Genomic DNA, 27,067 nt, shown 5'->3' on the forward strand with positions numbered 1-27,067 from the left:
AGGAGGAAGGAGGTTTGGGGGTGAGGCAGTTGAGGGAATTTAATATTGCCTTGTTAGGCAAGTGTTGTTGGAGGATGTTAGTGGAGAGAGGCGGATTGTGGTATAGGGTGTTGGTGGCGAGATATGGAGAGGAGGCAGGGAGGTTGGAGGTTGGGGGCCGGAGTATTTCACCGTGGTGGAGAGAGATAGCGAAGATTAGGGACGGAGTGGGTGAGACTGATGGGGGCTGGTTTGCAGAGAGGGTATCGAAAGTTATAGGGGATGGAAAAAATACTCTTTTTTGGTTGGATAGATGGTTAGGTGATGAGCCTTTGTGTAGGAGGTTTGCTCGCTTATTTGATCTTACAATAAATAAGTTTAGTACGGTGTCAGATATGTTTGCTCGAGGTTGGGAAGAGGGCGGTGAGGCGTGGGTTTGGAGGAGACGTCTGTGGGTGTGGGAGGAGGAGTTGGTAGAGGAGTGTAGGACTTTATTGGCTAATGTTGTTGTGCAATCTAATGTTTCTGACAGGTGGCAATGAGAGCTTGATAAAAATGACGGATACAAAGTTAGAGACGCTTATCATGCTCTGACACACGTGACAGGTCCCAATCTTGACGTGACAACGAACCTTGTTTGGCACAATCAGGTTCCTCTGAAAGTTTCCATTGTTGCTTGGCGGTTGCTGAAAGACAGGCTACCAACTAAAATCAATCTTAGAAGGCGTGGTATTGCTCAGGTCACAGACACTATGTGTGTTTCGGGTTGCGGCAAAGAGGAGTCGGCTTCTCATTTATTCTTACATTGTCATGTTTTTGGTTCTCTCTGGCAGCATATTCGATCTTGGATTGGTGTCACAGGTGTTGATCCCGACAATGTCAGTGACCATTTTAATCAATTTATACATTATACAGGTTACTCAAAAGCTCGTTGCTCATTTTTACAATTATTATGGCTTTTGTGCATTTGGCTGGTGTGGAATGAACGAAACAACAGACTGTTCAAAAACACTGAAACACCCATTGAGCAGCTTTTAGACAAAGTCAAATTTCATTCGTTGTGGTGGCTTAAAGCCAATAAAACCACCTTTGTGTACGGTTCTCAAAGTTGATGGTCGAACCCTTTACATTGTCTGGGTATCGACTGATTTTATTTGTAATTATACATTGTGACAGTTTGTTTTGCCGGGTTGGATCTTTAGTACACCTTGTACTGAGGAGTTTTCCAGCACCGATGTTAATATAATTCCATTTTGATTTTTTCAAAAAAAATAAATAAATTAGAAAAGCACATTTTTAATTCTTTTTTCTTTACCTACGGACATGTGTGGGTGCGCGCCTCAATATAGTGTCTCAAATGCTTGTGACCATATAAGATTTCCTGTTGTGAATTCGGACTCAAAATCACACCAATACAAACTATGATGTGTGGAGCAAAGGAAAGTAGTAACCAATATCAAAGTAAACACAAGCAATAACAACAATAACAGCACCTAGATCTAATCTAGGAATCAAAGTGAAAAGCACAAAACCACAAGCAAAAGATAAAGGGAGAAGAGAAACAAAACACACCAAGAAATGTTCACCCAGTTCGGTCCAACTTGACCTACTCTGGGGGAGAGATTGATCTCTCCAATCCACTATCAATGAGCTCTTACAAAGAGATACAAATGGGTTACAAGAAATTAGCTTCAACAAGCTCACAAAGAACAACCCTAATTTCTACCCATTTTCCCAATCTCACCAATGAACAAGACACTCAATGATTTTCACTCACCCAAGGTGTTTACAATGTTTCCAAACCCAAGAGAACTCTAATCAAAGACCCTCAACCCTAAAGTTACCTCCTTTGATTTCCCAAGTTTCTCTCTCTTCAAGCTCTCCTTCAAAATCTGCAAAGAACACTTAAATAGTACTCTGCAACCGTCAAAATCGTGTCACGTTTTCCCAAATCATGACACGTTTGGTGCGTACGACCAACCTTATCCTCAAAACTTGCCCAGCAAGCCGAAAATCGTGTCACGTTTTCCCAAAATCGTGTCACGATTGGACACCCTGCAAAACATGCTCACGGCATTGCAAAAATCGTGACACGCTTCACAAATCGTGTCACGATTCCAAGTTTTCCCAACTTCACAATTTTGAAGCCAATTACAACATTCTCCACCTTGACTTCTAAATTGATGATGATGCCACTTTAACCATCAACCACCAATCCCCTTTTTCTTTACCTTGCATCCAACTACACCAAGTAGCTCCACAAGTCTACACCAAACCCTCTTCAACCACGGAACGTCTCCCGCTTCCTTGAAGATCACCTTGCATCCAATCACCCTTGGTCTTTTAGGCAATCACACAAGCCACATTATACATTCTTCAACCCCCGGAATGCCTTCCGTACTCATGAAGAATTCACATGCTCACAACTACAGCATAACACCCAAGGTGTCCATAGTCGTACCATTCCCGGTGTCACCAACTCCACCTCAAGTTGAGCTTTCTCTACCTCAACTTCCAAATGCGTACACACACTATGCCTTCACCTTGAAACTCCACCTCAAAGGTTGATCACGAGTATTATTCACACCGCCTCTCCAGGCTGATGTTGAGTGTTTAACGTCTCTCCAGACGAACACCGCTCTACAAAGAATCAATAACAAGGTGAGAAACCTCACCTTCATCCTCCCAACAACTCACCACCAAAGCACCCGCATCCTCATACTCCTCGGACACAACTTGTGCGGAGTTCTCATTGTCCTCCGGACAATCCCTCTTGAAGTGACCAAACTTGTGACACTTAAAGCACTTATACTTATCCTTGTTACCGCTCTTTGAGCTTCCTCGGTTACCTCTACCTCCACCATTTCCTCTTGAAACACTAAGGCCTTCACTGTTTTCATCCGCTCTCAAGTCCTTGGACTTGGTCAACTCCTTGGTTCTCAAAGCCGCTTGAACTTCTTCCAAGGTGACAGTGCCTTCTTTGCCATAGAGCATGGTATCCTTGAAGGATTCAAATGATCTCGGTAGAGCACACAACAAGAGTATAGCTTTGTCTTCGTCTTCAAGATTCACCTCAATGTTCTCCAAGTCATCAAGGATTTTGTTGAACTCCGTTAATTGCTCCATCACGGTCTTTGACTCCACCATCTTGAATGAGTAGAGTTGTTGCTTAAGGAATTGCCTATGAGCCAAAGATTTGGTCATATACAATGATTCCAACTTTGACCACATCGACGCCGCGGTAGGTTCCTTCGCGACATCCCTCAAAACTTTGTCCCCGAGGCACAAGACAATGGCACTCCTAGCCTTGTCCACCATCTCGGTCTTCTCCGCTTGTGTCATGGTGACCGGCAACGCACCTTCACCCTTCAAAGCTTTCTCACACTTTTGTTGTATCAACACCGCTTGCATCTTCACCTTCCATAACCCGAAATCATTACTTCCGGTGAACTTCTCGATGTCCCACTTTGAACTCATGGTACTCACTTAACCAATTCACTCCTATGCCCCACGGTGGGCGCCAATTGTTGTGAATTCGGACTCAAAATCACACCAATACAAACTATGATGTGTGGAGCAAAGGAAAGTAGTAACCAATATCAAAGTAAACACAAGCAATAACAACAATAACAGCACCTAGATCTAATCTAGGAATCAAAGTGAAAAGCACAAAACCACAAGCAAAAGATAAAGGGAGAAGAGAAACAAAACACACCAAGAAATGTTCACCCAGTTCGGTCCAACTTGACCTACTCTGGGGGAGAGATTGATCTCTCCAATCCACTATCAATGAGCTCTTACAAAGAGATACAAATGGGTTACAAGAAATTAGCTTCAACAAGCTCACAAAGAACAACCCTAATTTCTACCCATTTTCCCAATCTCACCAATGAACAAGACACTCAATGATTTTCACTCACCCAAGGTGTTTACAATGTTTCCAAACCCAAGAGAACTCTAATCAAAGACCCTCAACCCTAAAGTTACCTCCTTTGATTTCCCAAGTTTCTCTCTCTTCAAGCTCTCCTTCAAAATCTGCAAAGAACACTTAAATAGTACTCTGCAACCGTCAAAATCGTGTCACGTTTTCCCAAATCATGACACGTTTGGTGCGTACGACCAACCTTATCCTCAAAACTTGCCCAGCAAGCCGAAAATCGTGTCACGTTTTCCCAAAATCGTGTCACGATTGGACACCCTGCAAAACATGCTCACGGCATTGCAAAAATCGTGACACGCTTCACAAATCGTGTCACGATTCCAAGTTTTCCCAACTTCACAATTTTGAAGCCAATTACAACATTTCCTCTTATATGGAATAAGCCAATCCAAACGGTGCCTTAGGCTTACTAAAATTTGGCATAAGCAGCTTATAAAATTGTGGTAAGCTGTTTTTATTGATTTATCCAAACGCTTTTAAAAAGGCTTATGTTAGTAGATAAGCTCACATAAGCTCGGAATAAGTCAATCCAAACGGGGCCTTAAGCTTATTAAAATTTGGCATAAGCAGCTTGTAAAATTGTGGTAAGCTGTTTTTATTGATTTATCCAAACATTTTTAAAAAGGCTTATGTTAGTAGATAAACTCACATAAGCTCGGAATAAGTCAATCCAAACGGGGCCTTGGTGTTGGTTAGACATGGGAGAAGTTCCCTTTTCTTGTGACTAAAATGTGTCCGGTTCACGCTAGTAAGTTTGGACGGGAACTTGATGTCATGCTTTTTTTTTTTTTGAGGGAAACTTGATGTCATGCTAAAGTTGCTCCAAATTTGCTTTTTGAACAAACGGTTAGAGTGACATAAAGTCTTGTGTATGTATCTGTTTTGATATTTCAGTTTTAACCTTAAAAAAAAAAACAAAACAATATCAATTAAATACTTATTAAAAAAATCGTTTTTTTGAATGCATAAAATTGAATGGAATGAGCTTTAACCAAAAGCTGTTGAATGCTACTTCAAAAAACTACTTTTCGACAATTTATTTCACAAGCAGCTCTCATCAACTCACGATGGGAACCTTTTCTTTTATTTTTAATTTTTTTCTTCTATTTAATTTTATTTAATTTTTTTGAACTAGTCCATTTAATTTTTTGTAAGAAGGTTCCATTGAATTTAATTATTTTTTAAGAAATTTTATTATCTTTTAATATTTATATTTCAAATGAATTTGTATTTTTGTGTGTGTATTTCATCAAAGCCTCATCTTTCTTTTTGATTTCATGATTGAGATTTTGGCAGAAATTCAATATCAGATTATTTTAAGGACTAGAAATTGTGGTCCAAGATGGACCTATTTGTTACACCAGTTACGGAACCTGATAAATATCACAAATTGTTTGAAGATATGAGTTTGTTAGCAAAATGTTGAAGTTTGTGATTGGAATGTTCCAAACCAACAACATATGACAAACTTGCTTCCGGTTCTGTTGTTAAAATAAAACATAATAACCATCTGGGAGGTTATCTCCCGAACCAATTATTTAGGGGGTAAAAATGGAAATATGGGGGGTCTGTTAGCAATGGAGGGAAGGATATATAATAGCAAAATCCATTCCTCTTCTCATCCACCCGAGCCTCGGAGAAGACAACTGTATTTTCAAAATTTATTTAGGGTTTCTAGATATGGCGAATTCTCAGTCGCTTTTCATTCGAGTTGGAAATGGCGAGGAAAGGGAACTGAAACTGAGATACATCAGCCCTAGAGACGCACGTTTGGTGTCAAAGTTTATGGCTTCTCACGGCGCCGAAATAACTCTGGCTGCTAATATGGATTCTATCGCTGATCTCAGATGCTGGGCATACACCTTCTTGGCCGATATTTTATTTCTTCTCAAAAACCATTCGGTCTTAGATATCCTTGATAATCAACGCTCTTCACTATTTCAGATGGTCGGAACACTTCGGTCGCTCCGTTTTGCTGGATCTTGGGTCGATTCTCTGGAGATTCTGTTTGTCAACAAGGCTGAATATGACTCTTGCCACATGAAAAAGCTTGTGAATCTTGAAAGAAGGTTGATGCTCAGATACAAGATTCTGCGTGCCCAGATGAAGCTGTTCGCTTGCGAGCCCAAAAAATTGTCCAGGTTCAGGCAACGGATCAGACTTGTCAAATCTGAGCTTGCAAATGTTATTGGAAAGAAGAAAACAGTTTCCAATGCTAGAAAGTCATTGAACTTCTTTTATCCTATTTACTGAACCTACTAGAGTCATGCTTTCTTTTGAGTACACATTGTCGTTGTTTTTTTGAACATGCACATTGTCTTTGTTTATTATGATTGTCTTTTCTTTGCTTTCTCTGCATATGTATTTTTATTTTCTTCACTAATCTCTATAAAGATGGAGACTTAAAATGTTAAAATAAGGAACTACGCAAACAGCGCTAGCAAATAGGCAATTGCTTGGTCCGCACCAAAATAGCAACACCTTCGTTTAATTACCCACAAAACTTATTATCACCCCATCCGGGAAATCCCTAATTACTATCCCATCAATTGAACTCCTGTAAAATTTGTATGTTGGTCTTATACTCTTGTTTAGATAGACTTGATTCTGAAATGTTGTGGTTTTTATAACTAGTCATAGATAGAGACAGGTCAGGGAGCCAAAGGAACAAAATGCTGCTATGGGTCCTGCTGTCAGATGGCGAACATGTTTTTGGTGCTACTCCTTCGTTTTATGATTCCTTATTATGATTTGTGAGTATATCCACCTCCTCCTTCTTCTTTCTTTCTTTCAATTCTTATTGTATGTAATTAGATGGTTTGCCCAATTGCAACATGTCATGTGACTGATTTGTTGTCTGGAAGAGAAGCACCTTGTCCACATTAGAATCATTTCTTTCAAGGCTTGATTTCATTTCATTTGTTGTCGCAGCTTCTTTGTGGCAATCTTCTATTTCGAGTCAGTTGCAAGAGAAACTCATTTTAGTTTTGTTCACGTCACCACGTTTTTTGTTAATATGGGTGTGGCACAGGGCCGTAGGGCACTACTCCTGGGACTTAATTATTTCCATAGTACTCAACCAACATGGTAGGTTGATGGTGATATCTGTCAGGATCGCATGATCGATTGTTGGTTACTGACATGATAGGTTGTCTACGATATCCATCAGGGTCTCTAAGATTGATTGTCAGTTATATCTAAGTTCTTGATTGCTCACGGTTGAGGACTTGCACAAATCAGGACTGTTATGACTTAAGATTGTTGTGTATGTTGAACCCTTAGAAAGGATGCTATCTGTTTTAGAATTAATGGTTATGTGGATTTAATACCAAAGAATAATATCATTGCCTTGATGATGTTTTCTCCCTCACTGAGATTGTAAATCTTATCCCATGTTGTTTATTCTTGTTTCGGGTATTAGTATTCATTGGATGACCGAGGATTATGACAATCCATCGGTTATCCAATGCGTCGGTTGGAGCCGGATCACGATTCGAGTATAGAGTTAGGAGTGTCCTATATTTTTATATCTTGTAAGATAAATCGTATATAACTTTTCTTAGTTCATTTATAATGTAAATGCTTAAGTTAAATCGTCGTTGTTTTTAATTTACGAGTTTGAAAAGAAAAGTGTAGATTAAAAAAAAAAAAAAAAAAACTAAATCTCCAAATTTATGACACATAAGTTTATTCCGTATTTAGCTGTGTATTTTAAAAAGTCTCTTTATAGGATTTTCATAGAATTGATTTAGGTTAAAAATGATTCTGACTAAAAATGATTTGTGTTTGGATACATTGATTTGAACTATATAGCAATCAAACACTAAAACTCCAAAACCAACTTTAATCCCTCTAGAAGTGGAACCATACATACACTTAGGGTTCATTCATCATTTTTGTGCTGAACATTTGTCTACAATTCGTTCAATCACAGCTATGTGTTATGGATTTGATATAATTGTAACTTCTCTTAGCTATATATCTTTTCTTACTTTTCATAAATCTCCTACTGTGTTCATTCAATTAGAATCCTGTTATTTCTTCTCTTAGCTATAATTGTAATTTCTTGACTTTTCATGAATTCTTCATCTTCTTTCTTGTTTGTTTATGAAATTAATAGTTACTTTTCGTAACATTGATGTTGATTTCCCAATAGAATCCTGTTATTTCTTCCGTTCATTTGGATTCGGATCAGCGTTGAGTGCACACAGAGTCTTCCCTCTGATTCCGTAATGCCTTTAGATATCCAGTTCTCTTGGCATTCAATTCTGCTTTGTGCTTGGGAATTTCGAATTATCCCAACTTTTTTGTTTTATATATAATTGGAATTTCTGCCCTTTGAATTCTAGCTTCTCAATTTTATTTTTAAGATAAAAGTCGTGATGCTTGTTGAGAATTTATTTGGTTTCTGGTTCTGATGTGCTTAGCTAGGTTGTCGATTTCTTACTGTATCTTATTCATATAATGAAATTTAAATTTAAGTATGTACTGCACTTCCTAGAGTCTGTTTGGATTGAAAAATAGATTATGCAAATGAATAAACTTTTATGTAAGTTTATAAGTTTCATTAATGAAAATTGTATCTTCATAAGTTGTTTTTTTTATAAACTACTTTGACAAACTTATGAATAATACATAAAAACTTATTTATTTACATAAACTCAAAAATAAGTTAATCTAAATGGCCCCAAAGTATAGTTACAAAACACTCTTCTAAAGTCAAAAATAAGACAAATGATGACGTGAACATGTGTTTATATAAGGCGAGACAATCCTCATTTCACAATTTGGTTTTGTGGGATTGTGTTAGATCCAACTGTAAATTTTAAAATTAATAAATTTAAATTACTTTATTAAATATAACAATTAATTTATTCACTAATTTTTTATTTTATTTTCAATCATGTCTTTTTTATTTATTTATTTTCATTCATGTCTTTATACTTTGTAACATTATTTATATTTTATTCGCTAATTAAATATGTAAGTGGTTGGAGGGGCAAAAGTTATGGTGCATAAGTCCTTCCTTATGCACCATGCATAAACATATTACAACCGTCAGATCAGGGACACGTGTTATAATCTTCTCTCATTTCCATTACCGTCATCTTCTCTCTGCATCTGCACCTATCTCAGAATACCGTGCACTTCTCTCTTTCCGTGAATCAATTACCGATTCTACCCATCCATCACTCTCTTCATGAAAACGGTCTATGTTCCACAATCACCACCCACCGCAACCTCCGGCAACTGCAACCGCCAAAGTCCAGCACCAAGCTTCCTCGTCGACACAGTCACCACCGGCTTCTGCTGCTGCTTTTCCTCACTTTTTCGACAAACCTCCTCCACCGGCTTCTCCGTCTTCAGGATTATTTTGATACTAATGCAATTTTATGTCATGCAACTTTAGTTTGTTGCATGTATTTTATGATGAAGTTTATTATTTGATATTTTATGATGCATAAAATTATAGTAAAATAAGTTAAACATTTTTGTTTAAGAAAATTAAAAAGTAGAGTATTATTTTAAAACTAAATTACGAGGATTTATTATTTAGTCATTTAATACTTAAAAAAATAGAAAAATAAGTTGGGTAACCCATTACCCAATTCAACCAAACCCAAAAATTAACGGGTTTGCCCAAACCCACCCAATAGTATAACGGGTGGGTATTTTACCTCATCTAAAGTCTAAACCGGAGTACCATATTTGATTTGGTTTTGGGGTTGGCTAAACCCAACCCAAACCCACCCAAGAACACCCCTACTTGGAAGCGCATATAAATTATGGGGGAAGAAATACGTGTTGAATCAAGTTTTAGGGTATTTGGAGAAACATGTCGAAAAGATCTAAAATTTTGGAGTTACAGTTCCAGCACCTTATGCGAGATGGCGAAGGTCCTTTGCCTTTCGAATTCATGGGCGATAATGAAGTCCGTTTTTGTGCAGAGTTTATTGCTACTCATCGCGACCAAATAACTCTTCCTCCTCCTTCTGAAGATTGTTGCGAGTCTTTCCTCGAATTATACTGTCTCATAGATCATCTTCGCAGACTTCCAATCTTGGAAATTATTGATTACTTGTCCTTTCAGGTGACCCTGACAATACGAAAGCTCAAATTGGCTAAGTTTGGTGGATCTTGGTTTGATTCCCTCGAGAGTCTCATAGCCAATAATCTACAATACAACAGCGAACACCTTCTCCAGCTGGGGGATCGAGAAAATGAGTTGAAGAGTGAGAGCAGCATCGTGGGTGATCGGTTGGTGATATTCGGAGACATGCAGCAGAGAGGTGGCCTTACTAGTGAGCGTGCCAAGATCCTGCGTTACCGCCTCAAATGGTTCGAGAAACAGGAGAAACTTATCAAATCCGAGCTTGCAGCTATTATTGAAAAGAGGAATGCTATATCTCAAGCCAGAAACTCCTTGAATTTCTTTTATCATGCTTGAAAGGCATGCTGTTTATATAATAAGGCCTTATCATTTTATTATTATCACTAGAATTCATATTTTATCATTTCCTTGCGTTTGTAGTTCAGAAAGACAAATTATCTTTTATTGCTATATACATGTTTTATTATTTTGCTAGACACATGTTTGTATTTTCATTTTGCTTTGTGGCTGTAATTTAGAGTTCTGTAGTGATTGCTCATTTTGCTTATTCATGTTTTATCATTTTGCTTATTTCGCTAGACACATGTTTGGAGAAGACATTTGTTTGTTTGAGAATACGAATTGTTGACGACATTGAAGGAGACACTATATGGCTTTCATAGTTTGCAAGTTGATGATGATTGGTTGTGGAGGCCTGAGCAGAATGATGTGTGACCCACTGCTGAACCAAACTTCTGAACTGAACTGAACCAAACTGCTATTGAACTGAACCGCTATGTAGAAGTTATGAACTGATTCATACTTAAAGGAGCAGTTATTAACCGAACCTTTTTGATAAAAAAAAAAAAAAACCAAAACTGAACTTGAACCCAAATTGAACCAAAAACGTTGATTTGTTCACTGTTTTTGCTTTTGAGTTCTTTTACAGTGTTTGTTTGCTAATTTTTTCACTGTATTGTTAGTTTGTTTGCCAAATTGAACCAAAATTTCTATGGGTTTCATCTTCACAACTTTTTAGCTGCAATCAATTCTTTCAATGTAGCTATAATTTGTTGTTTACGTTTTGAATTTGTTATTGGCCCATCGAGTAATCTCAAATGCTTCAAAGCTTGCTCAGGTTCGGAGGATGAAGAAACCATCTTTTCTTTTCTGTTATTCACAAAACAAACTTTGATAATGTTGAGTGAGTATGTTTAAATTGCAACAAGAATACTGTTCTTATTTCTGAAATGTTTACTTATGTGAAACAGTTCAGTTTTTGACAGTTCAGGGCTTGTTTCTCGCGGCTGGAGAAATGGTCTCAATCTGTAATGTGGAAACTGCTTCCTCGTCACATGGAAATCATAGAAGAAATTGACAAACGAGTAAGTTGCCTGTTTTTCCTTGTTTCTCTTCAATAAACTGCATGCATTTCAATGAACACGAGTAAGTTGCCTGTTTTTCCTTGTTTCTCTTCAATAAACTGCATGCATTTCAATGAACTACTGACATATTCATTGTGTAAATCTTAAAATGCATGCAGTTCACTACAATGATAAGTAAAACCTGACTGGATCTTGAGAGTGAACTTTCCAACATGCGCATTTTGGACAATAATCCCCAAAAGCCAGTTGTTCGGATGGCAAATTTGTGTGTGGTTTCTGCTCATACTGTAAGTGATACACTTATTTGATTCTCATCCATCTTACCCTATTGATGTCTTCTATCCTCTAATTTCTCCAAATACACTTATAAGGTTGATTGATCAATGTAACGTACACCATCTAATTTTTGAATGATCGATTTTTGGTTTATTACATTTACGACTTAAATGTGTTGTGTTTAATATGATTTATATATTTTAGTTTAGTTTGATGGCGAGATGGCGGCCACCCCAAACTTTTTTGTCTGGCTCCGCCACTGTGTCAGCAGCTTTCAGACTGGGATTTTTTGCTGGTGTAGCAGCAGGTTTATTTTCAGTTTTAGGGGTGGAGCTTTAGGGATGTGTTTTGTCTTACAAGCTGTCCACCCCCTTTTTTGGGTTACGGTGTTTTTGTGGGTACTGATCTTCGCTTATATACGAGGTCTGATTGTATGTTCCGTTGCGATGGCTCCCCTGTTTCGTTTTATATCAAGGGTTGTTGCCTTAATAATATGTGCTGTTTCAAAAATAAAATAAAAAAATCGCCGCCTGTATACATATGAAAGATCATAACATAGTTTTTAGTGTCTATTTGACTAAACACTATCCTAGCTTTTTTTATGCAGTTGAGAATAGTTGAATTGTCATATTGCCTTGTGATGGAACTTTTGGAAGGAATGTTTTTCATTTCAATAAAACCCCCGAGAATTGCAAGCATGACATTTACCTCTTAACTTACCCTGCAATCTGCACTCTTCCTCAGTGATGCAAAGTTTCTTTCTACTTCAATTTTCTATCCTTTGGCATTCAGTATCTGCTTAATGTGGGGTGTTATTGAGTATGTTGTCTTGTTAAAATTTCAAAAGGCCACAGGTTGGAAGGTAATCAGTAACACTAATTAAGGAACTTATCTTGCAGGCCAATCTTTGGAAAAAGAAAGGGAACACATAAAAGAAATTGTAAGTAACCTTCTAGCCATTTTTCACAACTGTGAACCTAGTTGAAGATTATTTGTGTTTGAATATTTGACATAAACAGTGCCATTGTTCTTTAAACAACCAATGATGCTGCTAATCTCTCTTCTTGCTTAGCTTCTTTTATATCTAAGTCAATGAATTACCGTAAATCATTCTGGTGATCATGGATTAATGATCTAGATGCTAAGTATTGGTCTATAATATACACCCTCCGGTCACTAATATAAGCAAAAGTTTGATTTTTAGATTCATTCATTAAATGACGTATGTAGTCTTTATTATAGAATGAATGAATCTAAAAATCAAATTTTTGCTTATATTAGTGACCGGAGGGTATATAATACTCCGGAACGGATTTATAAGCAAAATAGGTAGTTGAAAAGTTGATGTACGTGGACTAAATTTTTAGCCATACATCAATTTTTCAACTACTCTTCTTGCTTTTATTTCATTTCCGAGGGAGTACTTGTTAGTTATAACTTTCCTTAAGCTGCTTTGTTTTTAAATATCAATTATACATCCTCCTCTTGTAATTAACAACATCCCTTTCTTTCACTTTTGCAGATTTTACAACCACATTTCACAGTTCACATTTCACGGTTCTCCAAACGTGAAATGTGGAGATTTTTTCGTATTGATTGTCTTGGGTTAGTTTAATGGCTATACTGAAAGGGTTGTCTCGTTCATCTCTCCATTGGTATATCATTAATGGTATACATGCGAAGGACTTAATTAATTGCTTCTTTCACCTTAGAATAAATTTTAAAGGAAAAACGGTTTTTACATAAAATAACAAGGGTAAAAATAGAATAAAAAATTGATAAATTAAAAACTCAAACGTTATTTTAAATAGCATTTGAAACATAAGTTTTAAAACTGAAATACGTTATAAGCTTGTGATGAAATAACGTTTATCAAACATGATCTTTTTTTTTTTTTTGACAAAATCAAACATGATCTTATAAACTGTAAGTTCTAAGCTAACATATTTCAAAAAAAAGAAACTATAAACTAACTTGTTGGCACAGTTTGACCTAATGAAAGCGCCAATGATGGGACTATGGAGATGAAATAACTTCAAATGATTTTTGGTTCCATGAATATCAATTTCATAGGATTTGGCTCAGTATTGGTACCTTAAAACATGTTTAAAGTTAGGAGTAGAATAAGTGTCGTGATGCTTCTAAATCAATACTTCAAGTATGGATACCTTTGAACCATATAATAGGACATTTGGAAACGCTAGATATTATGAGGTCTTATTGGAAGTCCTGACCCTTGAATGGATTGAAGTATTAATCCTATGAATTACTTTAACTAGGTAAATAGTTCACTTCTATAGGAAGGGTAATATTATTATGCTAAGATTAAGAACTTAAAAATAAGGCAAGGTAGTAAAATTAATATTTGCTATGACTTATATAAATAGTGATTTATGTTGTTATTGTTATATCATCATATGTTGGAACTTAATCGATGAAAAGTGATTGTGATCAATCAAAACATCATATATCAAGAAAAGTGATAGTAATAATTTGCAAGCATAATAGACTGTTTAGGTTTTAGCTAAAGATGTAACCAAAGGAAAAGAGAAGGCAACCTATCTTGAAGATTATCTTTGATATATGATGTCTTATAAAATTTCATGTTGATTGACTAAGTTACCACATATATAGTTCCCATTGTATCATTTTCTTAGTGTTTAAGACACGTGTATTAGTTATATGTGGTGATGAACCTTAGTTTATTCTAGTTTATGTATCTTGTAATTGTTTAATTAAGACAATTATATATTTTGAAGTGACGAATGTGGATTTACCAATTTAGTAAAACATATCCATTGTCGTTCTCTCATGTAATATTCTAAACAAATTATTTAGGATGTTACATTTTAGTATCGTAGCATAATTTCGATCAAAGAACTTGTAAATTGTGAGTCAGGTTTATGCCATCAATATTTTATAACCTCTTTTAATTTAGTTTATACATTTAAGGTGTTGCAGATCAGTGGCGGATCTTGCTCAAAATGTTAGGGGGAGCTGCAAATACGACTAAAATGTGATCATTGAAATTCATCAGAGATATGTATATTTTATAAAAATTCAATATTAAATTAACACAATAAAAAATAATAAAAATATGTATCCAAGGAGAAATAACACAAAATAAAACACACGATGAGAACCCACAACACTACATTTGTGCATTTTGCAGATAGATATATAGAAGCATGATGGATAGGCTTTTATCGTAACCCATCTCCATTGTCATCTTCTACCCCAATATCTGCTTCTTACATCCAACTCAATAATTTTCCAGCCCATTCATCTTCTTCAACGAGTTTCGTTCAACAACTTCATTCTCTTACTCAAGTTAGAATTGTGAATTTCCAGAAACCAAATCACAATCCCGCACTGTCGTTGATAGGATAACGAAAGAAAGAAAGCTCAAGAGCTTTAGGAAGGAAAGGAATTGAATTTGGAATCTGCGGCGACCGGAAATTCGAGAGTGGCGGCAGAAAGAGTTGTTGTGGTCGCTTTAGAAAGTAAACTTGGGGGTGCCGTGAGGGAGAAGATGACCGCAATCACATAGGGTGAGCACTGCAGTAGTAGTATATAAAGAAAATATGGAAAAATTTGGGGGGAGCCGTGGCTACCTTCCGCTCCCGAGAAGGTCCGCCACTGTTGCAGATGCCTGTAGTTGATTGATCATTAGCGATCCAGATCGCATAGGACTCTCATGTAGCAATAGAGGATCCGGGTCCCTTATTTACTGGCATTGCATTTGCTTGGGAAAAAAAATCAACCATGACATTTGGTTTAAATTTGAATGATATAAATAATAGTTTAAGAAAAAAAAAATCAACCATAACATTTACCAATTAATTATTAATTTTACGTGTTTTTTTATTTTATTTTATAAATCATTGACATTTTATTCAATGTCAAACTCAGTAACTCACTTATTTATTTTTTTCATTTTTTACAAATACATTAAAAATAAATTATAGATAATATAAACAACTTTTTAGAAATCAAAATAAAATTTAAATTTTAGTTCTATCAATATATAAATCACAAATAATGGAAAAATAAATAGTAGGAATTTAGTAATATCTATAATGTTTGAACATCCTTAAATCATTTATTGTTTTCCGTTTGTTTTTCTTATGAGGGTTTAGCTTAGTCCCCCTCTTCTTGTATAATCCCTCTGTTTCACAATACTTGTCTATTTTAAAGAAATTACACATACCAAAGAATCAAATAAATGTTGTCATTTTTGATAAAATTCTTTGTGTTTTTTCTATAATACCCTTACTCATTTATTATTTCATTCTATTATTTCTCTCTACAGTAAATAAGTAAGGGTATTATTGACAAATCAATAATTAATGTTACATTGAAACTTGAAAGTGACAAGTAAAGTGAAACAAAATTATTCTTCAAAATGGACAAGTATTGTGAAACGAAGGCAATATATTTTTTTCAGGATGCCAACCTGGTTGGGATGTCGGTGTTTTCTCGTCTGTGCTTAGAAAAAAAATAATAAATTAATTTTGTTAGAGAAAAAAAACAAAACAAAAAAAATAATAAAATAATTTTGTTAGAGAGGAAAAAAAAAAAAAAAAAAACAAGAAGAACTGAAGTGCTTAAAAGTTCGGCAGAGTTGGTTGTCCGCTTAAAATCTCCGTCATGAAAAGTGCGTAAAACGTAGGCAGAGTTACTAATATGGCGTAGCTATAAATACTCTCACAAACCTCTTTCTTTCTTCACTTCAATTCAAACCCTAACCCTAACCTCTCTCTTTCTCTGCATTGATCAAGAAGTGAACAACAATGTCGAGTTTCGGAGCCACGAATACCAATCCTAACAAATCCCATGAAGTTTCATCACCACCTTCCGATTCTGTTTCCAGTCTTTCTTTCAGTCCTAAGTCCAATCATCTCATTGCTACTTCTTGGGACAACCAGGTCAGTTCCGTTTCGGTTCGGTTTCTCATTCTAGTTATCTCTTTTCTGTTTCTTGCATTCATCATTGATATATGATTACTTCTTAACAGGTTCTGTGTTGGGAGGTTTCAAAGAATGGAACTGCTCTTAGTAGTACTCCCAAAGCTTCTATCTCTCATGATCAACCTGTAAGTGCTGATAATGCATGCTTTATTCAATGTATCTACATTGTTGTTATTGTTGTGTCCGCTCCGTGTACACTGATACTGTGTAGTATTGCGTAGTTTGAGACACAAGAGTACAAGACTAGCATGGGTTGCATTTGAATCTTTAAATTAAAGTTTTGTTTGTTATTGAAGGTTTTGTGCTCTGCTTGGAAGGATGATGGAACAACTGTTTTTACTGGAGGTTGTGACAAGCAGGTCAAGATGTGGCCACTTTTGTCTGGAGGGCAACCGACGGCTGTTGCTGCGCATGATGGTCCCATCAAAGAGATTGCATGGATACCAGAGATGAATGTTTTGGCCACAGGAAGCTGGGACAAAACCATTAAGTATTGGGATACTAGGCAGCAAAATCCAGTGCATACTCAGCAACTCCCTGATCGCTGCTGTGCAATGGATGTGAGACATCCTCTCATGGTTGTGGGAACTGCTGATAGGAATCTCATTGTCTTCAACTTGCAGAATCCTCAGGTCTTATTTAATTCTAAAATAAATTTTCATAATGCTGTTGCTTAGCTTTGTACGGAATAGGTCGGTTTCCAATTTGGTTAACGGGTGCTTGCTTATAATTTTTTAACATCATGTGAAATCTGCTTTTTCTCTATGCAAGTGTAAATCTGTGATTTCTTGTTTTCACTGATTTTTAATATTTGAGGAGCTATTGATTTCAATAAATGTCGATTTTTTATTGTTTTTCTTGTAACTTTTGTGGAATTTTCAACAGAATGAGTACAAAAGAATAATATCACCCCTGAAATATCAGACAAGATGTGTTGCTGCTTTTCCAGATCAACAAGGTTTTTTGGTATGTATGATCACTCCTCACTTACATTCAAATACAGTTATAGAAGTCTGAAGTCTTGATTGATACCCTTTTATTTTATTTAATTCCATCACTCCACTTGGATTGGAGCTTGTATGTGGAGACTCTAATTGGCTCATTGTATTGCAGTATTTAGACAATTAGGTTATCAATGCATTATTTGCTAGAAGGCTTTTGCACTGATACTATTAAATGATGACAACATCAAGGCCTTATTTGTCGAGTTAACTTGAATTTTATGTTCACATTATCCTTTGCTGTATTTGTTTTGTACATTACAAACTCAAACTCAAACACCGTCATTTTAATTTAAACAGTTTCGTGTGTTGCTTTTATGCCATTAAAATCTTCTTGATGTTATTTTCACATAGATCCTTGCTGTATACACGCTGATCTCCATACTGATACTATTGAGGATTGACTATTGTTTTTTCTGTAGGTCGGCTCAATAGAAGGAAGGGTTGGAGTACACCATCTTGATGATGCACTAAAAGACACGAATTTTACTTTTAAATGCCACAGAGAAAATAATAACATATATTCAGTCAACTCCTTAAATTTCCATCCTGTAATACACTTTATATTATCAACATTAGTTAAATTTCATTTGGAAAGTTGTGGATTCAATATTCTTTTGTAGAAGATCTTATTAATGTCTTTGTCTTCAGGTACATCACACTTTTGCAACTGCTGGATCTGATGGTGCTTTCCATTTCTGGGATAAGAACAGTAAACAGAGACTCAAGGTTCTAGCTTTTTCCTGAACATTCTTCTCGTTTGTCTTTTCTTTCTGAATGCGACTTATGTGATTTCAAAACACTAATTTTTTGTATGGCCGAACATAATACATGATAGGTAACTCCTTGTTAGTTTTGATTAGTTAGAGTGTTAGTCTAAGATGTATTTAAAATAAGAGGAAAGGACTAAACAGGTGAGAAAGAGGTGCAAACCCTTGAAGTTCTTTCTGGAGTAGTGTCATGACCAGGGGATTCTTCCCTAGTTTTTTCTAATAGAGACTTCTTTCCTAGTTCTGTCTGTTATTATACCTCTTGCCCGTATTTTTCACGGTGGGGCCGTGGGGAAACTTGGTCTTTAATTTTCTTTTTATCACTTAATAGGAAAATTGAAGGATGAATCCTTTCAATATCAGATATGGGTGGATCCATTTCTGTCTGCTAATTACTATACACTATTAACCATGTATCAATCTAGAAAATAATGCAGTCTTCTTTTCACCTTTGCTTATCTTTATGAAGTTATTTACTGCTATTTCATTTTATAATGTGTTTTGCAGAATATGCAGAGGTGTAGTCAACCCATACCTTGCGGTACATTCAATAATGACGGTTCCATATATGCTTACGCGGTATGCTTCATATTGCTGTTTTAAAAACCGTAGTTATTTACTTTGTATGTAATTTTTTGTTATATTTTTGTTTCTTCATTTATTATAATCAAATAACCAAGTAAAGAGAAATCATATGTATTACTGGGTTCACAGTTTCTAGCTTTATAGTTGGATCATCGAAGTAATTTCAAACCCTTCATACTTATCGATGGACCTCATTTCGCAGAAACATCATGTTTAGACAGTTAATTATAATTGAATTGCCCAAATCCATTTGTCACTTGGATTAGATATTTGAGCCTTGAGGGTTAAACTGTCAATTTTATGCATATGAAATAGATGTTTTAAAAACAATAAAAATAATTTGCTTGCTATTTTATGGACCTGTTGATATGTGCCTTCAATTCAGTTACCATAGTTTGGCTCTGAAACAACTTTTACACATTGTCTACAGGTTTGTTATGATTGGAGCAAAGGTGCAGAAAATCACAATCCAACTACTGCAAAGAACTACATTTATTTGCACATACCACAGGTACAATTGCGCATGCGTGCACACACACACACACACACACACACACACACATGTGCATACTTGTGTTTAATTTGTTGAAGGATCTTCCAATGCACAAATTTAAACTAGTTGGATGGATGAAAATGAATATAAAAGAATGAAACAAAATGGGAAGGACAACAGTGGTATTCTTTCATTTGGTGTATCTTGATTAAGAGAAATGCTATTGTCAAACTCTCAAACACACTCTCTATGTCACACTCCCTTTGATTGGGCCACGTCATTCACATTTATTTGGCTACCGGTTCTTTTTACTAGTTTTTTCTTTTTTTTAACTTGGTTTCACCTCCAATAAAAACAACTAATTCATCGTCTTTTTTCAACACCCAGTTCAACCACCACCACCATTTTTCTCAATTAAAACCACCATAAAAAACTACTCAATCTCGAATTTGCAGCCAACACCCCCCTTTAACAAAACACCACAACTCAACTCTTAAACCACCATGAACCCACCCCTAAACCACATACACTCAAAATCAGATCTGCCATGTAAGAGCACTACAACATTCACCATCAGATGTCACGGTGCTGCCATGGCCACTCACTTTTCATTCTTGTTGTAATGGGTTTTATCCCTATCGGCATGTTCGTATGTATTTCGTACCTCTTGAAATAACAATCGTCCCAATTACAGAAGGCAGCCATTGAATCGATTACATAAGTAAAAAGACTCTATCAATGGCGACAAAATCATCAAGGTCATAAACCAGTGCAGTAGTTATTGCAATCTAGAAAAGTGTGACCAACTTATTATATAAAAAAATAAAATAAAATAAATAAATACATTTACCTGTTGAACCGGTGAACAAGTAAAGGAATTAAAAAAAGCGACGACGTGGCACAACACAGGGGCGTGTGTTGAGAGGCGTGTGTTTGAGAGTTTGTGTTTAGCATTTCTCCTTGATTAATTAGGAACTATGATATGCCTGCTTTTATTAGATTTTTAAGAGGGTAATCCTCACTGCTCCTAGTTTTCACTTGACTTTATTTATCATAATAAATTGAACCGTCAAGTTTATTCTTGTATAGTTTCCTTTCTATTTTTCTGATTGAAAAAGCCATACAGTTTAGGAGTAATTGTTTTTCTCATGTGAGCAGGACAATGACGTTAAAGGAAAGCCACGAACTGGATCAACGGGTAGTAGAAGATGAAGTTTGGTGTTAATGGTTCCGCGATTCGGTGCATTCATGGCATGGATTTGAAACTAGAAGCAAAATATCAGTTGTTTAGTGTTTGGTTGCAACAACTAGAATGATTAAACTCATTCTTTGGTTCTCATCTAAATTTTCTTTCTTAGGTTTGCCAATTTTTCTAATTTGTGTGTGTATTTTTATCACGATTTAGGGTTAGGCTATCACGATTTTATTTTGTCAAACATAGTGAAGTGATGTAAATGCTTGCCTCGTCATTTTTTTCTATGAATGCCATCATCGTTCAATGATATATTTTTCTCACCGTGTTTATATTTTGGGTTATCCTGATTTGAGTCTAGCGTGGTTTAAACAGTTGGAAATTTAAGGTAGAAAACGAGTTAAAACATCAACAAATGAAATTAGTTTTAAAACTTGCCAACGGTACACTGAGATTAAAAAACCACTTTTATTCAACTTGTTTTATCATTTGACAGTGTAGATTCAATTCCCAGCCTGTGCAGTAGTAGCCTCCATCCAAACATTTGAGAATCTGAAACATTAAAAAAAATGTGAACTACTTTTAACAGCCACAAACTCACAAGTTCATGTCTTGTGGAATAGCTCCCCTTCTCTCTAGATTGTCTTAGTAACCTGTTTTGGAATAACTTCCACACCATCACCAGATATTTTTGGAACAAGTTTGATCATTACCTGTTCAAACAGGGTTATGGTTGTGTTATCCCCCCTGTTAACACCTTATATGCTTCTCTCACAGAATATACTCCATAAACCATTCAAGTTCCAATTGTCACTTTGATCCCCTTTGAAACCCTCTTAAGTTCCAATTCCAACTTCTCTCCACCCAACCCTTTCTTTCCCCGCAGACATCCGCTACTTTTACCTCTTTCCCCAATCACATGCACCTACTTTTAAAGAAATGCACAAAAATCCAATGCAACCTAAACGAGCTGCGCATGTGGAGATTGACAAACTGTAGCAAATCTAAAGGGAAAGTTAATAGAAACAAAGGAAGAGAAAGAACTTTTGTTGAAGGAACGATTGAGAACAGAGATATATCTTCCAAGGGTATCCCCTTATATAAAAGACTACACCTTTCACACAAAAATAATTAAGCGTACAAACTTACATATTTCATCCTAATATGTTCTATTTATGCATGGTATCCCCCTCAAAAAGCCTAAACTATCCTCTTACTAACTGTCTAATTTTCCCTAACCAATTTCCCATCACTATAAACCCAACACAAACGCTTAATAAAAGATAAGATCAATGTTATTTGTGTGCTATTTATTCCAACCACTCAGCAGCTAGTATGAAAGGATTATCCAGACCTAACTTTGACCTTATTGTATGCAAGTTTGGCATGTTCGGACTCCATCAATTAAATGTCACCATACATAACAATATAAGTATCTCAGGTCACGGCAGAAGTAGAAACATTAAATGTCACCATACATAACAATAGAAGTATCTCAGGTCACGGCAGAAGTAGAAACATATCATATCACATATCGATCGCATTTAACATACATAGAAAAGACAACCACATCACCCCAACTATAGTTCTAAATTGAGGTCTGCAGACTGCAGTCAACCATAGTTCAAAACTGAGCATATGGTAACAAAAATTGCTAGGTCTAAGGCCTCTGCAATTAGGGTTATGGAATATCAATGACTATGCAATATCAAAGATCACAGCATAATAGCAACTGCAACCACACAATTTTGAATCTCCAAGAACATAGCATATACTACTATGCTACTATTATAGTAGCATTAAGTAAGATCATATAGTTATGCTCATGTCTATCAAAACTTGACACAACTAACAAAATATTATAAAATTGTCTATAGATCATTATCCCTATGGATATAAAGGATTAATAGTTTCATATAAATTTAGATTTTGTCAAAGTGCTTGATTAAAGTCTACTCCATTTAGTGTCAATCAGCTTCAGAATTGAGCATCTTCTATTGCTTCCTTCAGACAATTATTTACTCTTGATCAACAATTCTTGATTAATCCTTCTTCAATCCTTAGTTTTCTGCAGCACTGCTTCCAAACCAGCAATCATGAAGAAAAATATTAGAAAATTGCGTTCAAATATTTTCGATGAAGAGAAAACAAAGTGCAACTATAGTTTTAATTACTTGTTGTTTCAATTTAAGTCAATTCCAACAATCATCTCAATATAAGATATAGGATCAACTGCGAGATTTCTTGGCATAGTAAAACCAAGATAGTTACAATGAATCATAAAAAATGTCATGGATCAATAGATTGTTTGAAAACATTACAAGTAATATCATACTGAAGAAGTTGTCACATTCAGTATGATGAAAATGAAAACAAATTAGAATCTAATATAGCATAGTTTCGCCACATTCAACATAAAAAATAACTTAGATATTAATATAGTCAAACTAACACTAAATTTTGAGTTCACCTTTGTAAGTGGTTACTATTGGTTACTTTCTATGTCAACGGCATAAGCAAGAAAATTTAAACTCAACAAGAGAATATGCATATTTTAGATCAAACCAATCTATGTTTTCTTTTACTCTTTGAAACTATGTATTTCACTAAATCAGAATATATTAAACAATAATAAGAACCTTAAAAAAGTGTGACAAAATTTTTATCACCTTGAATGGAGAGAATAAAAATTAAGCTTTCAATCTACCTCTCTATGATTTGCACAATAAAATAAATTGCCAAAAGTATTTAATCTAACATCATATGTTTTTCTGTCAAGAAAAAGCATCAATAGCTTCAGAATTTCCTACAAATATTGACTCGGTTCAATTTTCAACAGTGTCCGGTTCTATTTTTAAGGATGTTAAACTCGAAGTTTTCAAGAGCACCCCCCTAGATTAGAGTAAATCCAAATGGATAGACTACACTAAAGACGTGAAGTGGTTTAGAACAACCAAATTGGTACACTAACCTAATTTCTGAATATACTAACCTTTTGTGTACTCATGGATTTCTTGAATTCTATGTATTATTTTACTAGAAAAAGAAGTAAAACTAACTAAGATTCAATAACAATCCCTCACAATCACATATTTGGAAAAACAATTAAAACAAAAGGTGAGCCTCAAATTTGAGAAGAACAAAAGAATTCAATAAACATGACTATAAAGATTATACTCTACTCATACAAACACAGAATTTCATTTCTTGCGGAATGGCTCCCTTCTTTGCTAGATTGTCTTTTGTTGGTAACCTGTTTTGAAACAACAAGTTTGTTCCAAACATACTTCATTCTAAAATGGTTGTTGTGGTTGTGTGGCTCCCCCTGTTAACACCTTATACACTACTCTCACAGATTATACTCCTCCGCCAACATCATTCCAGCTCCATTTATCACATCTAGTCCCCCTTGAAACCATCTTTTATCACTCTCTGGCATGAAACTATGAACTCATTCTCCGAATGAAAAAGTTCCTTTCTCCAGTTCCAATTACAACTTCTTTCCACCCTACCCTCTCTTTCCCAACACATATCCACTACTTTGACCTCTTCTTCAGATGTGATGAGATAATCTCAAACATATCTTTTAGTACTACACCTGACCCTCACCAACCCATGGATCTCTCCAAAACAATGTGTCCCACCCGTGTGTGAACTGCTACAATTAGGGATAAACCGAGGCTCATGTTTTGTAATGTTAATCTTTGATACTTTATATTGCCTATAATTCTTTATTAACTATAAATACAATACTATTTCATTTAAGAATTTAGCACATAGATACTTACAAAATGGATCAATTTGGGAATGAAGTCATAGACAAATAAAAATAGAAATAGGCAAGCAAATACTAGATTATTTAAGGAATAGTTTTCGATGACCATCAAATCAGAATTTAGCATACAACAACTCACAAAATGGATCAATGTGGTTATGAAGTCATAAAAAAATGAAAATAAAAATAGGTAAGCAAGTACTCGGTCATTTAAGGAACAATTTTCTTCAACTTATGCACCAAAGACAATGTTAATGACCAAAAAGTTCTAGTTCAAACCACAGAATCTAGCAATTGTATGGTAGAGGCTAATTAACTAATTGAATGACAGGAAAGATAGAGTAACTACTACTTACATGGATTGTGAATCGTTATAAACCGTAAGTTTACACGTTGAAGAGGCCCTTGGGACTGAGAATAAGATTCTTCCTATTTTAGGCTGTCCATTGTTCCAGATTTTCATGGTTTGTAAAACTCTTGCATTCTTCAAAATATAACTTGCTAGCATAAGCTCATCTTGTAGGCCGGATAACTTGAAAAGATTGTAAGTTCTAAGGTGTAATGAAAGGCATTCTGGAACAACATCTGGGTCTACCCAATCTTCTATGTCATCATCTTCTCTAATATCCTCGGGTACGTCATCCTGTTAATAATGCACATAAAATAAAATTAAAAACATAAAGGTGTATGTTAAAAGTCCCACACTGGATGAGACAAGGAAATTTGTCAGCTCACGCCGCGGATTTTGTAGGGTTGAGTCATGACTAACCCAAATTCTAAGAGTGTAGAATGAATAAATGAATCAGATATGATCCTTAACAAACCAGATCAATGTCAAGCTTTTGAAGTTTAGCACAGTGTTGGAGAACTTCTACTAAAAACTGCCATCTATGATCAAGACATATAAGCTCCAGTTGGGTCAAATTATGAAAAGTAGGAATCCCGTCACTACGGCAATGCACCTAGTTCAAATAAGTAAAAAGATAAATCGTTAGAAATCGCGGTTAAAGTCTCACACTCAAATATAAAGGAAAACAAAATACATATCAATACATTTTTGTTTTCCATTCCATCATAAGTAAGTATGATATACAAACCTGATTAATTTCAAAGCGCAGAGAAGCTACATTGTAAACGGCTTTCAACGGAATATAATAATAAGTGCAATTAATATCAGCTTTGGTCAAGTTACTTAGATAAAAGCCCTTCCATTCATCACAAGTTAGAGATTCCTCAGAACCAAACCACACATCAAATGTGAGTATATCCTCGAGAATTGGACATCCGTTTAGCAACAACATAAGATCTCAGATTCTTGGGAACGCAGTATGATGTAAATTAAGGGTTTTGAGTGAAGGAAGTAGAACAGAAGAAAAACCCTCTAGTACCACTTTGAAATAAAAAAGCTTGATAACCACGAGAGTTCTGCAGGTGAGAAGGGTGATGGGCAATTGGGGCGTATTCGTTGAGCTAACATAAAGATAAAGGCACTCAACTCCATGTTGTAGGGCAAAGTTGACCCATTTGATAATACTCTTAACGGGACAGTGAAGAGGATAAGTAACTTCAAGGTGGAAAGTCTTAATGGGTAAAGTGGGATCTCGGGAGAGTAAAACAGAGTACACGAAGTCGATAAAGTCAAGATTGGAGTTATGGTCTGTTACTTGAGTGATGAAGCGTAGAGTATGAACTGAACGCCAGAGATGGTTCCATCTCTTTGAAAGAATGGATGTGGCATCGGCATGTTTGGTTTCAAGGAAAGAGAGAATGTGACAGAGAATTGCGTCCGGTAAAGTGCTGATTATATCCTCCTCCGCCGCCATTGCTTAATTTTCCAAAGACATCAGAGGACTTGAAATGTGAGTAAATGATCCTAGTTGTCACTTGATTCACATTTTCTGCAAAAAAGGATGTAAAGCTTTATATAGACATAGATAAATAGACAGATAATATTGTTCCTAAAGACAGCTACAAACCAATACATCCTAATCCTAAAGGTGCATCCCTCAAATATACAGCAGAGTATTAAAAATCCAACTAAACTACTAACTATAGTGAGATATTTTGTCAAAAAAAAAAACTATAGTGAGATATTAGTAGCTAACAATGTAGCGCCGACACTTGACAAAGAAGACATGTCTAGTGTCCGACCCGACATGTGTTGATATCCAACACCGCCATGACACTGACAGCACTTAGGACAATTATCAAACACCTTAAGTGCGAAAATTCATCTTTAACACAATACATGAAAATCTAAGCTTTTCAAGAGAAAGAGAACTCACATGAACAACAACATTGACTCAAAAACAAAATTCATCAATAAAAATAGCATCTGAGCAAAGATCCCAACAAAAAAATAATCTTTAAAATGAGGGTTCCACCATTAGAGTAACTCTAAGATTGAAACTTTCATAAACCATGACCATAAACAATAGCTGAACAAAACAAATTTGAAGAGTCAATAGAGAAGAATTTGATGAGCTTACTTGATTGGAAGAGAAAACGTGAGTGACGATGATTGGACAGTAGTGATGTAACAAGAGCCAAGTGACTCGTACTTGGTGAATAAAGGTGATGGGCCTCTATATAGATGTTATAAATGGATTC

At 35.6% G+C, this 27,067-nt stretch overlaps 2 protein-coding genes, 1 long non-coding RNA gene and 1 pseudogene across 5 annotated transcripts; 3 read left to right on the top strand and 1 right to left on the bottom strand.

Moving 5' to 3' along the window:
* Positions 1–5,301: 5,301 nt before the first annotated feature.
* On the top strand, positions 5,302–7,512 carry LOC146957889 (uncharacterized). Its single transcript, XR_015024483.1, has 2 exons — positions 5,302–6,672; positions 6,851–7,512. It is a non-coding gene; the product is annotated as an uncharacterized LOC146957889 (long non-coding RNA).
* Positions 7,513–9,684: 2,172 nt separating this feature from the next.
* LOC146957890 (uncharacterized) lies at positions 9,685–10,507 on the top strand. Its single transcript, XM_085739561.1, has 2 exons — positions 9,685–9,851; positions 10,011–10,507. The coding sequence occupies exons 1-2, from the start codon at positions 9,756–9,758 to the stop codon at positions 10,365–10,367; spliced, it is 453 nt and encodes a 150-aa protein (XP_085595687.1). The 5' UTR covers positions 9,685–9,755; the 3' UTR covers positions 10,368–10,507.
* A 579-nt stretch (positions 10,508–11,086) lies between these two features.
* On the top strand, positions 11,087–21,014 carry LOC146957891 (protein RAE1-like). 2 transcript variants are annotated; one of them, XM_085739560.1, is made up of 13 exons: positions 11,087–11,214; positions 11,287–11,395; positions 11,554–11,682; positions 12,571–12,611; positions 16,456–16,599; positions 16,689–16,766; positions 16,938–17,273; positions 17,527–17,607; positions 18,065–18,193; positions 18,294–18,371; positions 18,920–18,991; positions 19,428–19,508; positions 20,649–21,014. In XM_085739560.1, the coding sequence occupies exons 5-13, from the start codon at positions 16,465–16,467 to the stop codon at positions 20,700–20,702; spliced, it is 1,044 nt and encodes a 347-aa protein (XP_085595686.1). In that variant the 5' UTR covers positions 11,087–11,214; positions 11,287–11,395; positions 11,554–11,682; positions 12,571–12,611; positions 16,456–16,464; the 3' UTR covers positions 20,703–21,014. The 2 variants fall into 2 exon arrangements, with proteins under 2 accessions (XP_085595686.1, XP_085595685.1); XM_085739559.1 differs by lacking the exons at positions 11,087–11,214; positions 11,287–11,395; positions 11,554–11,682; positions 12,571–12,611 and having other exon boundaries at positions 16,302–16,599.
* A 1,168-nt stretch (positions 21,015–22,182) lies between these two features.
* Positions 22,183–27,067, bottom strand: LOC146957892 (F-box/FBD/LRR-repeat protein At4g00160-like; annotated as a pseudogene). Its single transcript, XR_015024485.1, has 5 exons — positions 26,947–27,067; positions 25,555–26,355; positions 25,282–25,419; positions 24,814–25,100; positions 22,183–22,758 (listed from the first exon to the last, which is right to left on the bottom strand). The product of XR_015024485.1 is annotated as an F-box/FBD/LRR-repeat protein At4g00160-like (transcript).

This window comes from Medicago sativa, chromosome 1, assembly GCF_051527215.1.
Source record: "Medicago sativa cultivar Bolivia chromosome 1, Bolivia_mono, whole genome shotgun sequence".
Lineage (NCBI taxonomy): Eukaryota > Viridiplantae > Streptophyta > Magnoliopsida > Fabales > Fabaceae > Medicago > Medicago sativa.